The following is a 13,780-nucleotide window of genomic DNA, read 5'->3' as shown; positions in this document are numbered from 1 at the left end:
TGAGGATCTGAAAAAAATTGTTGCTCTACATAAAGATGGCCTTGGCTATAAGAAGATTGCCAAGACCCTGAAACTGAGCTGCAGCACGGTGGCCAAGACCATACAGTGGTTTAACAGGACAGGTTCCACTTAGAACAGGCCTTGCCATGGTCGACCAATGAAGTTGAGTGCATGTGCTCAGCGTCCTATCCAGAGGTTGTCTTTGGGAAATAGACGTATGAGTGCTGCCAGCATTGCTGCAGAGGTTGAAGGGGTGGGAGGTCAGCCTGTCAGTGCTCAGACCATAGGCCACACACTGCATCAAATTGGTCCGCATGGCTGTCGTCCCAGAAGGAAGTCTCTTCTAAAGATGTACAAGAAAGCCAGCAGTTTGCTGAATACAAGCAGACTAAGGACATAGATTACTGGAACCATGTCCTGTGGTCTGATGAGACCAAGATAAACTTATTTGGTTCAGATGGTGTCAAGCATATGTAGTGGCAGCCAGATGAGGAGTACAAAGACAAGTGTGTCTTGCCTACAATCAAGCATGGTGGTGGGAGTGTCATGGTCTGGGGCGGCATGAATGCTGCTGGCACTGGGGAGCTACAGTTCATTGAGGGAACCATAAATGCCAATATGTAATGTAACATACTGAAGCAGAGCATGATCCCCTCCCTTCAGAGACTGGGCTGCAGGGCAATATTCCAATATGATGATGATCCCAAACACACCTCCAAGATTACCACTGCCTTGGTAAAGAAGCTGAAGGTAAAGGTGATGGACTGGCCAAGCATGTCTCCTGAACTAAACCCTATTGAGCATCTGTGGGGCATCCTCAAACGGAAGGTGGAGGAGCGCAAGTTCTCTAACATCCACCAGCTCCGTGATGTCGTCATGGAGGAGTGGAAGAGGACTCTAGTGGCAACCTGTGAAGCTCTGGTGAACTCCATGCACAAGAGGCAGTGCTGAAAAATAATGGTGGCCACACAAAATATTGACACTTTGGCCCCAAATTTTTAATTTTTCCTTAGGGGAGTACTCACTTTTGTTGGCAGTGGTTTAGACATTAATGGCTGTGTGTTGAGTTATTTTGAGGAGACAGCAAATTTACAATGTTATACAAGCTGTACACTCACTACTTTACATTGTAGCAAAGTGTCATCTCTTCAGTGTTGTCATATGAAAAGCTATAATAAAATACTTAAAAAAAATGTGAGGGGGGTACTTACGTTTGTGAGATACTATATATATATATATATATATATATATATATATATATATTTTTTTTATTATTATTATTATTATTATTATTATTATTATATATATTTTTTTTTTTTTTTAATCATTATTTTTATTCAGGATTTATATAGTGCCAACACTTTGCGCAGCACTTTACAACATGAGAGCAGAAAATTACAGTTACAATACAATTCAATATAGGAGGAATTAGAGGGCCCTGCTCGCCAGAGCTTACAATCTAGAAGGGAGGGTCAAGTGAAACAGAAGGCAATAACTGTGAGGGATGAAGAGTAGGAGATAATAGGACAAATTGGGGTAAGGAGTTCCATAGGATTGGAGAGACAGGGGGATTTGAGAGGAACGAAGAGAGCGATTAGGTTGGTATTTTGAGACTAGGCTAGTGATGAAGCTGGGGGCTAAATTGTGGATGGCTTTGTAAGATGTTAGTATTTTGAATTTAATTTGTTGGGTGAGCGGATGTGGGTATATATATACATACAGTATTTATGTTGCAGATTAGCCACTAGATGGAGCCAAAACGCACTCTGCCTCCCTTCTGCCAACTGCTGAGATGTGATACCAGCCGCTTATGGAGTGCATGGTTTTTAGTGAGTCAGCCAAGACATAGACTTGAACTGCTTTTATGTTACCAAACAGAGCACTGCATGTTGATGAATTGAGGACACTCTATTGCATAGGGAAGTTTTTGGAAAAAGTAAGTAAAGGTGAAACTAGCCCTTAAAGGTAAACACAACACTGCTATACCATTTTAAAATATGTTTTTATAATACTTTCATTTAAAACAATGATTATATTTATTATCAAGGTTAAAAATGCGGAAGATGCAGGAGCCATTGGGATTATTTTGTATTCTGACCCAGCCGATTACTGCGCTCCTGGTGTTCTACCCTATCCAGACGGCTGGAACTTGCCTGGCGGTGGAGCCCAGCGAGGGAATGTGCTGAACCTGAATGGGGCCGGGGACCCTCTAACTCCAGGTTATCCTGCTAAAGGTACGGACATTCGGTCATCTTCTTCATAGCTTCATATACATTTTATATCAGAATATGGGTGATATCCTGATATAAACTGTAGTATCAGAGTCTGGTGGTTGTCATTAGAGCTACTCAGGACCTAGTAGTAAAATGCCAAAACGGACCAAAACTGCATAAGTCTATCCTCTGTGGAGTCTCAGTATGTCACCGGGTCAGTGGTAACTATAGTGTGTATATACTATTATTCAATTGTGTTTGTCAAACTTCGGTTATGGCCTTCTATAACATACATATACGAGGGGTCCTCAAAAAGTCTCTGCACTTTTATATTATATGTATAACCTAGTTAAATAAAAGTGTATAAACTTTTTGTAGAACTCTCGTGTGTGTGTGTGTGTGTATGTATGTATATCTATATATAATGTGTGTATGTATACAGGTGCATCTCATAAAATTAGAATATCATCAAAAAGTAAATTTATTTCAGTAAATCAATTCAAAAATTGAAACTCATATATTTTAAATAGATGCGTTACACACAGAATGATATATTTCAAGAATTTCTTTCTTTTAATTTTGATGATTATGGCTTATAGCCAGTGAAAACCCAAAATTCAGTATCTCAGAAAATTGGAATATTACATGAGACCAATAAAAAAAAAAAAAAAAAAGGATTTTTAATACAAAAATGTTGGCTCACTGAAAAGTATGTCCATGTACAGTATAGTGTGCACTCATTACTTGGTCGGGGCTCCTTTTGCATGAATTACTGCATCAATGTGGTGTGGCATGGAGGCGATCAGCCTGTGGCACTGCTGAGGTGTTTTGGATGCCCAGGTTTCTTTGATAGTGGTCTTTAGCTCGTCTTCATTGTTGGATCTGGTTTCTCTCATCTTCCTCTTGACAATACCCCACAGATTCTCTATGGGGTTTAGGTCAGGCAAGCTTGCTGGCCAATCAAGCACAGTGATACCATGATCATTAAACCAGGTGTTGGGAGTTTTGGCAGTGTGAGCAGGTGCCAAGTCCTGCTGGAAAAAGAAATCAGCATTTCCATAAAGCTGGTAAGCAGAGAGAAGCATGAAGTGCTGTAGAATTTCCTGGTAGAGGGCTGCACTGACTTTGGACTTGATAAAACACAGTGGACCAACACCAACAGATGACATGGCTCCCCAAATCATCACTGAAGGTGGAAACTTCACACTGGACCTCATGCAACTTGGATTCTGTGCCTTTCCACTCTTCTTCCAGACTCTGGGACCTTGATTTCCAAATTAAATTTTTCACAGTCAGTGATAATTTGGGGAGTTATGTCATCTGCTGGTGTTGGTCCACTGTTTCAGATGGTGTCAAGCGTGTGTGGCGGCAACCAGGTGAGGAGTATAAAGACAAGTGTGTCTTGCCTACAGTCAAGCATGGTGGTGGGAGTGTCAGCTTGACTTCAGCAAGTTGTTTGCAGGCTTTCTTGTGCATCATCTTTAGAAGAGTGTTCCTTCCTGGATGACTGCCATGCAGACCAATTTGATGCAGTGTGCAGCGTATGATCTGAGCACTGACAGGCTGAACCCCCACCCCTTCAACCTCTGTAGCAATGCTGACAGCACTCATATGTCTTTTTCCCCCTCTGGATATGACGCTGAGCATGTGCACTCAACTTCTTTGGTCAACCATGGCGAGGCCTGTTCTTTTTGGAAGCTGTCCTGTTAAACTGCTGTATGGTCTTGGCCACCGTGCTGCAGCTCAGTTTCAGGATCTTTGCAATCTTCTTATAGCCTAGGCCATCTTTATATAGAGCAACAATTCTTTTTTTTTTTTTTCAGATTCTCAAAGTTCTTTGCCATGAGGTGCCATGGTGAACTTCCAGTGATCAGTATGAGAGAGTGAGAGCGATAACACTAAATGTAACACACCTGCACACAGGTGTAATAATTGGGCCCAATTTTGACATTTTCACTTAGGGGTGTACTCACTTTTGTTGCCAGCGGTTTAGACATTAATGGCTGTGTGTTGAGTTTTTTTTTTTTTTTGAGGGGACAGCAAATTTACACTGTTATACAAGCTGTACACTCACTACTTTACATTGTAGCAAAGTGTCATTTCTTCAGTGTTGTCACATGAAAAGATATAATAAAATATTTACAAAAATGTGAGGGGTGTACTCACTTTTGTGAGATAATGTGTGTGTTTGTGTGTGTGTTTGTGTGTGTGTGTATATATATATATAATTATATTAGCATTATAGTTCCCAGTTTAGAATGAGTTGGTAATGTCACTTCTCTTTGAGGTTTTTTTATATTTCAGTTTTAATGTTTTTTTTTTGTTTTGTTTTTCACCAGAGTACGCCTACAGATCTGCTGTGAAGGATGGTGTAGGACTTCCTAAAATCCCAGTCCACCCTATAGGGTATAGCGATGCTGAGATGCTGCTAAAGTAAGGATGAGTATGACCTAAACCCTAGAGCTTTTTTAAAGGTGAACTTGAGGCAAAACACCACTGACTGCAGTTATGTATCCTTTCACAAATGTTCTCGATGACCACGATAGGCTGCTGCAATGGACAATAAAGGAGGAAATGCTGGCTGTAGATAGTGAAGTCTGATCCTCACATAAGACTAAATTAGAATACTTTATATTACAACTGCTTTAAAGTGTATATAAAGACCACATTTTTCTTTTGTTCATTGACGGACACAGCTTTTGATATTCATAACTATTGGGTTTTACTGCCCCCTACAGGAGTAGGACACTAGGCAGAAAATAATTCTGGCTACACCCATAGGCAGTCCCAGGGGGTATACTCCCTCTCTCTGCTATAGCCACTTATTTTTTTTCCTCCTAGTCTGGAGTAAGGACCTATTTCCTTGCTGGGATCCTTGGTCCTGGCAAAATTTTTTAGATAGAAAATGTTTTTCCTGTGGGATCTACAATCAACTGCTGGACTGGGCAACAGGCTGGATAATCTAGGTCACCACAGTCTGGCCAGCGAGCGCCGCTAGGTTGGCCGCGACCTTGCCAACTTGGACAGGGGACTGGCCTGCGAGTTAAACGCCTGGTGAGGTCGCATACGATCAGGTCTCAGCCCGAGTCGCAGCGTTCCTCCTGGCTTTTTGACGGGAGATAAGTTCTGTCTGGAGCAGCGCCCACCTGGTTCCTGGTATGGTGAGTAGCTCCCCCCCTCCCCCTGGTGGGTTTTGAGGTGGACGTGGGCCCCTCCTTGGGACAGTCTGACCCCCGGGTTCCCCTCCTCCCCACAGGCACCCCCCTCTTGCCAAGTCCCTCATCCTGCCCCCCAACCCCCCCCCCTCCATGCTGGGGCTATTTGGGTGGTCTGGCCACTTTCCTGGGATGGGGGCAGGGCGCTAACTGGTGATGGGGCCAGGGGGGTGCGCCGCCAGTGTCCAGAGGTGCGATTGTGTGGAGAGGGGGTTGTACCTGGTAGGGGCTCCTGCCAGGGCCCCCCGTCCTGCCTGAAACTGTCCTTGAGGCCCGGTCTCCCTCCTGGGTCCCTGTAAGCCTCGTGGTGCCATGCAGGGCCACCATTTTGTTGTAGCCTGTGTGTTTCTATACAAGGTGTCCATGTTTGTGTAGTCTGATGGCCATTTTCTTGTAGTTTGCCATTGGAAATAGCGGCGGCCATGACAGTTGAGCCCTGTGGGCAGCGATATTGGCGGTGGGAGCCCCTCCTCATTTCCTGGTGCTGACTCCTGGATCATTTTACTTCCTGATCACCTCACGTGTAGTGCAGATTCTCCTGGTGGCTGCAGGTGCCTGTTTCTGTGGGTGATAAGTCTGGTGGGGTCCTGTCCCTCTCTGCTGAGGATCGTTTGATGCTTTGTGCCTGGCGACCGAGTGCTGCTAGCGCGGTGGGGGTTGTCCCTTAGCAGTGTTTTACACTTTTTGTGGGGTCCCCCTGGGGACTCATGGAGTCTTTGGAGCACATTTCCCCACCTGTTCCCTTCTCTGAGGCTGCGGGGCCCTCCGGGTCCCAACCATCCATCGATGTACTGGCGGTGGTCCTGGAGTCCCTTGTGTCCCGGGGGAAGGTGGCTTGCAGGCGACGGGCTAGCAAAAAGCGCCCCCTGCCTCATCTGATTATGAATCTGATTTGGCCGCCGCAGACATGGGTCACCTTGCTGGGTCTGCAACCACGCCTCTTTTGAGATCAAGGATGCCTACCTTCACATTCCAATATTTGCCAGTCACCAGCGTTTTCTCAGCTCTGCTGTGGCAGAGGAGCATTCTCAGTTTGTGGCGTTACCCTTTGGTCTCGCAAATGCTCCTGGGGTCTTCACAAAAGTGTTAGCCCCGGTGCTAGCTTTGCTACGCCAACGGGGGATCACGGTACTGGGCTACTTGGAAGATCTCCTTCTGCGAACGGAGTCTCCCTATGCTCTGGTGGAGAACCTGGAGATCCCAATATGAACTCTGCGGGAGTTCGGCTGGATTCTGAATTTTCAGAAGTCTGCTCTAGTTCCCTCCACAAAGCTGGACTATCTGGACCTGACTCTGGACTCGGCCTTAGCCAGAGTGCTCCTTCCAATGGACAAACTCCAGAAATTGCAGCCTGCAATTTGCCTTTTGCTGTCCAAAAAATGGTCATCCCTCCGGACTTGCATGCGGGTGCTGGGCCTGATGGTGTCTACCTTCAAGGCGGTTCCATTCGCACAGTTCCATACTAGGTCCCTGCAAAGGGAAATTTTGGCCAAATGGGACAAGGCTCCGCAGTCTCTGGACAATCAGATCAGGCTGAGTCAGGGCATGAAGGAGTCCCTGATATGGTGGCTTCATTCTCCAGTGCTTCGGCTGGGAAAATCCTACCTCCCCTTGTATTGGACAGTGGTCCCCACGGATGCCAGCCTGTCCGGCTGGGGAGGCATCCTCGGCAAGCATTCTGCTCAGGGGATCTGGGCGCTGGAAAATTCCAGACTCCCGATCAATGTCTTGGAACTCAGAGCGATCAGACTGTGGATCATTTGACAGATCGTCTTCAGGGTTGTCCAGTGTGCATTCAATCGGACAATGCCACGGCCGTGGCTTATGTCAATCACCAAGGGGGCACAAAAAGTGTCCTGGCTGCTCTGGGGGTAGCCGGCTTTCTAAGGTAGGCAGAATCGTTCATTCCAGCCCTCTCCCCTGTACACATTCCCAGGGTGGCAGGCGGATTACCTCAGTCGGCAGTGGTCCCTTCATCCGGAGGTGTTTCATCAGCTGTGTCTCCGGTGGGGCACTCCCGAGGTGGATCTGTTGGCGTCTCGGCTCAACAGAAAGGTGAAGAGGTTTGTAGCTCGATCACGGGATAACCTGGGGGCCCCGTGGGGTCAGTATTCATCTGATTCAAGCTTCTGCCAAGAATTCTATGCAGGATGGAGGCAGAAGGGATTCCGGGTCATCTTAGTGGCTCTGGACTTGCCTCGCCGGGCTTGGTACGCCAATCTGGTGCGACTGGTTGCCCATTTTCCTTGGAAGCTTCCTCTCAGGGAGGATCTGCTGTCCCAAGGACCAATCTTCCATCCTGCTTTACAGTCCCTGGCTTTGAGGGCTTAGCTGTTGAACGCCTGGTGCTGAAGGATAGGGGTTTATCTGAGTCGGTGATTTCTACACTGCTGAAAGCTAGGCAATCTACCTCTGGGAAGATCTACCATTGTATGTGGAAGACGTACATTGCGTGGTGTGAGTCTCTTTGGGTTCTTCCTCGCTCCTTCTCGTGGCTCAAATCTTGACCTCCCTTCAAGGGGGGGGGGGGGGGGGGGGGTTTGAACAGAAATTGGTCTTGAGTACCATGAAGGGCCAGGTGTCGGCTTTGATGGTCTTCTTCCAACTGGCGGTGTTATCCTGTCCTTTACCTGACCTGATGAGTCACAGGGATAAGGTGGTTCTTTGCCCCTGTCCATCGTTCCTTCCAAAGGTTGTCTCTGATTTTCATTTGACATTGTGTTGCCTTCCCTGTGTCCCAGGCCTAAACATCCGAAGGAAATTGCCTTGCATGCCTTGGATGTGGTTTGGGTAATTAGGGTGTACCTGGCAGATACAGAGTCTTTCAGGAAGTCAGACTCTCTCTTTATGCTCACATTTGGACCTCGAAAAGGGTTGTCCGCTTCCTCTATAACTTTTTCTAGATGGATCAGACAGACGGTGGTTCAGGCCTATTCCATCAGGGATCAGGTTCCTCCTTTCCCTGTCAAGGCGCACTCTACTAGGGCATTTAGTGGCTCCTTGGCTTTCCATCATCAGGTGTCAGTGATGCAGGTTTGCAAGGCGGCCACCTGGTCTTTGGTGCACACTTTTACAAAGTTTTATAAGGTGGATGTGTTGGCATCTGCGGATCCTTCTTTTTGCCGCAAAATTTTGCAGGCTGTTGTTTAGGAGGACCTGATCCTCTTTGAGGGTGTGTTGTTTTTTTTTTCAGGTGGGCTCCATTTTTTTTGAGCTTCTGTTGCCTGGTTGGCTAATGTTTAGCCTTGGGAATTTTTTTGTTGTTCCCACTCCTCATGTTTAACACTGCTTTGAGACTTCCCAATGGTTATGAATATCAGGGGCTGTGTCCATCAATGAACGAAAGAGAAAATGTGATTTTTGACTTACCGTAAAATCCATTTCTCTGATTTTTATTGACGGACACAGCACCCACCCCTCTGTGGAGTTATAATTCTCCTGACACTGCTTGTAACAAAACTGAGTGGCTATAGCAGAGAGAGGGGGTATACCCCCTGGGACTGCCCATGGGTGTAGCCAGAATTCATTTCTGCCTAGTGTCCTACTCCTGTAAGGAGCAGTATAACCCAACAGTTATGAATATCAGGAGCTGTGTCCGTCAATGAACATCAGAGAAATGGATTTTACGGTCATTTTAAGTCAAAAATGCAATTTTTTTCCATTTTTGATAGAGCAAGGGAGGGTTATAACCCCTGTCATTTATTTGTTTTTGTTTGTTGGTTTTTTTTTTTTTTGCCATCTCTGTTACATTGGGGAGATTTCCCTTTACTTCCTTTCCCATAGCCAAAGCAGGAAGTGAAAGGAAATCCCTCCAAAGTGAGGAAACCCCAGGGTGTCACCAGAACCAGTGCCCTCCTCCATTGAAAGATTTCCCCTCTGTTCCCCTCGGTGTCAACCTAAAATTTGGGATTTTCTTTTACTTTCACATTTTGTGATAATGGTAAACAGGACAAATAGAGAGCGTGATTCTCACTAATGGGGACACAGATAGCAATAAAAACCTGACAGGTGTTCTAATCCCTCTTCACTCCATCCAAAACTTAAAAAAAAAATGTTTTGCCCTTAGTTATACTTAAGGAGATAATTTATTTTATTGGCATTTGAAGGTGGCCAGGGGGCGGTAAAAGTAGGTGGAATGCATGCGGTTGCAGCACGGTGGGACAGTTTTTTTTTTTTTTAGGGTTCAACTAGACGGTAAAGAAGGCGACATATCACCTCCACACCGCCTGTCAAATGCCTCTAAAAAGTTACCCACCACAAATCACTTTTTTTTTAGATGGTAGATTGACAGCAGCGGCTGCTGCATATATATATATATATATATATATATATATACTGTACCTGGGCAGCTTTTGGAACCTTTACTTAGCTAAAATGTGAACACATTTTTTTTTATGTTTTTCAGGAACCTGGGAGGAACCGCGGCCCCAGATAACACCTGGAAAGGAGGACTCAACATATCCTACAATATTGGCCCCGGGTATTCTGGAAGTCAAGCTAAGGAGTAAGGGAATATTTTTTTTTGTTTCCATAGTGCTGATAATACCAATAATAACCAATAAAGTTGTGGAATGCAAAGGGGCAACAACTGAGGCCAAGTATTTCATGATTACCTAAAGTGGACCTGTCATTTATAAATCTGCACAGATAAATTCCAAATTTTTTCAAAAACATTCTGTACCTTTTTTTTCCATTAAAAAGCCATCCTTCAGCAGTACTCCAGTCATTGACTTTGCCTAGGTTGAGATGGTGTCATCAGTCTACTGTTCATGCAGAAAGCCTATCCCCCATACAGTTACACAACACCCCCTAGGGACACATCTAACCCCTTGATCGCCCCGGTCTTAACCCCTTCCCTGCCAGTGTCATTATTACAGTAACAGTGCATACTTTTAGCACTGATTACTGTAGTGATGTCACTGGTGCCCCCAAAAGTGTCAAAAATGTCAGGGGTCCGATCTGTCTGCTGCAATGTCCCGCTAAAAATCGCCACCAAAAAAAAAAATAATTACATAAATCTATCCCCTAGTTTGTAGACGCAATTGTTTTTTGCGCAAAGCAATCAATATACGCTTATTGGGATTTTTTACCAAAAATATGTAGCAGAAAGAAATTGGCCTAACATGATAAAAATTAGATTTAAATTTTTTTTTTTTTGGGAATGTTGTATAGCAGAAAGTTAAAAATTATTATTTTTTTTTGTTCGGAATTGTCGCTTTATTTTGTTTATAGCGCAAAAAATAAAAATTGCAGAGGTGATCAAATACCACCAAAAGAAAGCTCTATTTGTGGGGAAAAAAAAGACATCAATTTTTATTTAGGTACAGCGTCGCACAACTGTGCAATTGTCCATTAAAGTAACGCAGTGCAGAATCGCAAAAAATGGCCTGGTCATTAAGGGGGCAAATCCTTCCGGTCCAGAAGTGGTTAACCAGGCACTGATAGAAGTCACAAGATTGCTATGTACTGCTGATGAGAAAAGGCATTTAGCAGTTTATATCTACTAAAATAATTGCATTTCCACATTCTGTGTACTGTGGGAGACCTGATATAGTGAAAGCAGGCTCCTGGGTTTAGTAACACTTTAAATAGAAGCTGTCTGGCAAAGTGAAGCATGCTAAGCCCCCGTTCACACTGGGGCGACCTGTCAGGCGACCTGGTCGCCTGACAGGTCGCCGTAGGTCGCCTGGCATAGAGAAGCTGTGGACCCGTTCTAATAGGAGCGACACAAGTTGCTCCGACTTAGAAAAGGGTCCTGAGCTTCTTTGCATTGACTTCAATGTTATGAAGTCCGTGCTGGCCGCTCCGAGGTCGCGGTGCGAGCAGCGCGCCGCGACCTGTGAGGTCGCCCCAGGAAGTCAGATCGCCCCAGTGTGAACGGGGCCTAAAAGATCTCATACAGCAACACATCATGCTACAATCTAAAGAAATTCAAGAGCAGATGAGAAACAAAGTAACTGACATGTGTCAGTCTGGAAAGGCTTACAAAGCCATTTCTAAGGCTTTGGGACTCCAGCAAACCATGGTGAGAGTCTACAAATGGAGAAAACTTGGAACAGTGGTGAACCTTCCCAGGAGTGGCCGGCCTACCAAAATTGCTCCAAGAGCACAATGATGACTCATCCATGAGGTCATAAAAGAACCCAGAACATAATCTATAGAACTGCAGGCCTCACTTGCCTCAGTTAAAGCGGAGTTCCGGCCTCGGAAACGTTTTTTAGAAAAGAATACCCCCAGTACAGTCAGGGCTAGTGCATTCCGCAATGGATAGCCTCTGAACTGTCCCAGGTCGCACTTACCTGCAAGAAGAAATACTTACCTTGAAAATTTATTGTCCAGCGCTGCCATTTTAGGTGTGGGCAGCTGAAGCCGGAGCGTCCTCTTCGTCCCAGAATGCGCTGCACCGGCCCCGCTCGTCACTTCCGGGGCATGCGCGTCATCCCTGCACAGCTTCTGGGCATGCCCACAAGCTGTTTAACAGGGAATGACGCGCGCGCCCCGGAACTGACGAGCGGAGCTGGTGCAGGCGCATTGACTCCTGGGAGCGATGATGTTCAGCTCCCAGGAATCAATGCAAGGAGGAAGCGACGGAGCGGGCTGCGGCCGCAGAAGGAGGAAGTAGAAGGAAGGTGAGTATACTTTCTTCAAAAACAAGGTAAATAAAGAAAAAAAAAATCGAGACTATCTATTTGTTTTTTAGGGCACATACAACTTTTGTAGTTAGATTTCCCTTCAACAATGTAGTGCAAGGGCCTCCCTGATTGCATACAAGTTAAAAGTGTTTGGATTTGACCTCCTATTATATGGTTTTGGTAAATCTAAAGGAAAAAATCTAATGACAATTGTATGTATGGCCCATTAGTAGGGGATCAAATACTTGTTTTACTCACTGAACTGCTACTTAATTTATAACATATTTGTTTTTTTCTGGATTTTTGGTTGACATACTGTCTCTATCATTTAACCACTTAAGCCCCGGAAGATTTTACCCCCATTCCGACCAGGGTTTTTTTTGCGATTTTTTTTTTTTTTTACTGCGTGACTTTAACGGACAATTGCGCGGTCGTGCGACGCTGTACATAAACTAATTTCACGTCCTTTTTTTCCCACAAACAGAGCTTTCTTTTGGTGGTATTTGATCACCTGTGCGATTTTTTGATCATGCGCTATAAACAAAAAAAGAGCGTAATTTTTGCAAAAATAACAAAATTTTTTACATTTTTTTATATGAAATTCCCCCCCAAAAAAATGTAAAAATCAAAATTTTTTAACATTTTCGGCCAAATTGTTTTATGCTACATATGTTTGGTAAAAAAAATTGCAAAAAGCATATTTTGATTGGATTGCGCAAAAGTTATCGCGTTTACTAACAAAGGGAAAGATTTTTGTCATTTTTGGTGTTTTTTTTTTTTAACGAGTAATGGCGGCGATCTGCGATTTTTTTTTTTTGCGGTACTGCGACATTGCGGCGGACAGATCGGACCCTTGACTGACATTTTTGACACTTTGGGGGGTACCGGTGACATTACTGCAGAAATCAGTGCTATATATATGCACTGTTACTGCAAAAATGACACTGGCAGGGAAGGGGTTAAATGTATTGGACAGGGAGGGGTTAAGTGTGTCCTAGGGGCGTGCTTCTAACTGTAGTAGGACATGGCTATTGGTGTAAAAACAAAGATCAACGGTTCTACATAGTAGAACCGTCTGATCTCCATTTTTACACAGGGGAGAATGACAGGCGGCTTGTTTACATAAGCCGCTCTGCCTTTCTCCCGCTGTACCGACGATCGGCGAGTGACCGGCGGACATCGGGTCCGCCGGTCACACGCCCGCACTCCTCCCTGAACGAGCCGAGGCGGGTTCGCCCGCTATTGGCTCCAATACCAGTGACAGGCGAGTGACGTAGATCTACGTCACTCTGCCTGGCCGGGGCTGACTGCCGCAGTAAATATACTGTGCGCAGTCGGCAACCGATTAAAACACACCTATTATAACAACTATAGACCCCTCATTTCTTTGTAAGTGGGCAGACTCTCAAAATCTGCAGGGGATCAAATAATTATTTTCCCCACTGTATATACAGAGTGTGTGTGTGTGTGTGTGTGTATATATATATATATATAATGTATATACATATACAGTATATATTCATATACAATAGTCTGCATTCTTTCTTATTCTTTTTTTTTTTTTTTTGCAGGAAGGTGAGGATGCGCATCCAAACGTACAATGAAATAAGAAAAGTTTATAATGTCATTGGAACCATCAGAGGCGCCGTGGAGCCAGGTGACAGTGGAATATTAGAATCCTTCCATTAAAGTACAGCAATTATTAATATAACCAGCCTGC

At 44.8% G+C, this 13,780-nt stretch overlaps 1 protein-coding gene across 1 annotated transcript in view; it reads left to right on the top strand.

Annotated features, from left to right (window-relative positions):
• LOC309545356 (putative N-acetylated-alpha-linked acidic dipeptidase) overlaps positions 1–13,780 on the top strand; it is a 135,935-nt gene that overhangs the window by 56,076 nt on the left and 66,079 nt on the right. Inside the window, exons 6-9 of the mRNA XM_082244520.1 lie at positions 2,048–2,234; positions 4,553–4,646; positions 9,834–9,932; positions 13,632–13,717. Of these exons, the coding sequence (XP_082100646.1) occupies positions 2,048–2,234; positions 4,553–4,646; positions 9,834–9,932; positions 13,632–13,717 (466 nt within the window). The remainder of the gene's footprint in view (positions 1–2,047; positions 2,235–4,552; positions 4,647–9,833; positions 9,933–13,631; positions 13,718–13,780) is intronic.

The sequence above is a fragment of the Pelophylax lessonae genome (genome assembly GCF_965119305.1).
Source record: "Pelophylax lessonae genome assembly, chromosome: 2".
Taxonomy (NCBI): Eukaryota; Metazoa; Chordata; class Amphibia; order Anura; family Ranidae; genus Pelophylax; species Pelophylax lessonae.
Note: the sequence above shows the minus strand (reverse complement) of the source record. Positions and strands in the feature narration are given on the sequence as shown.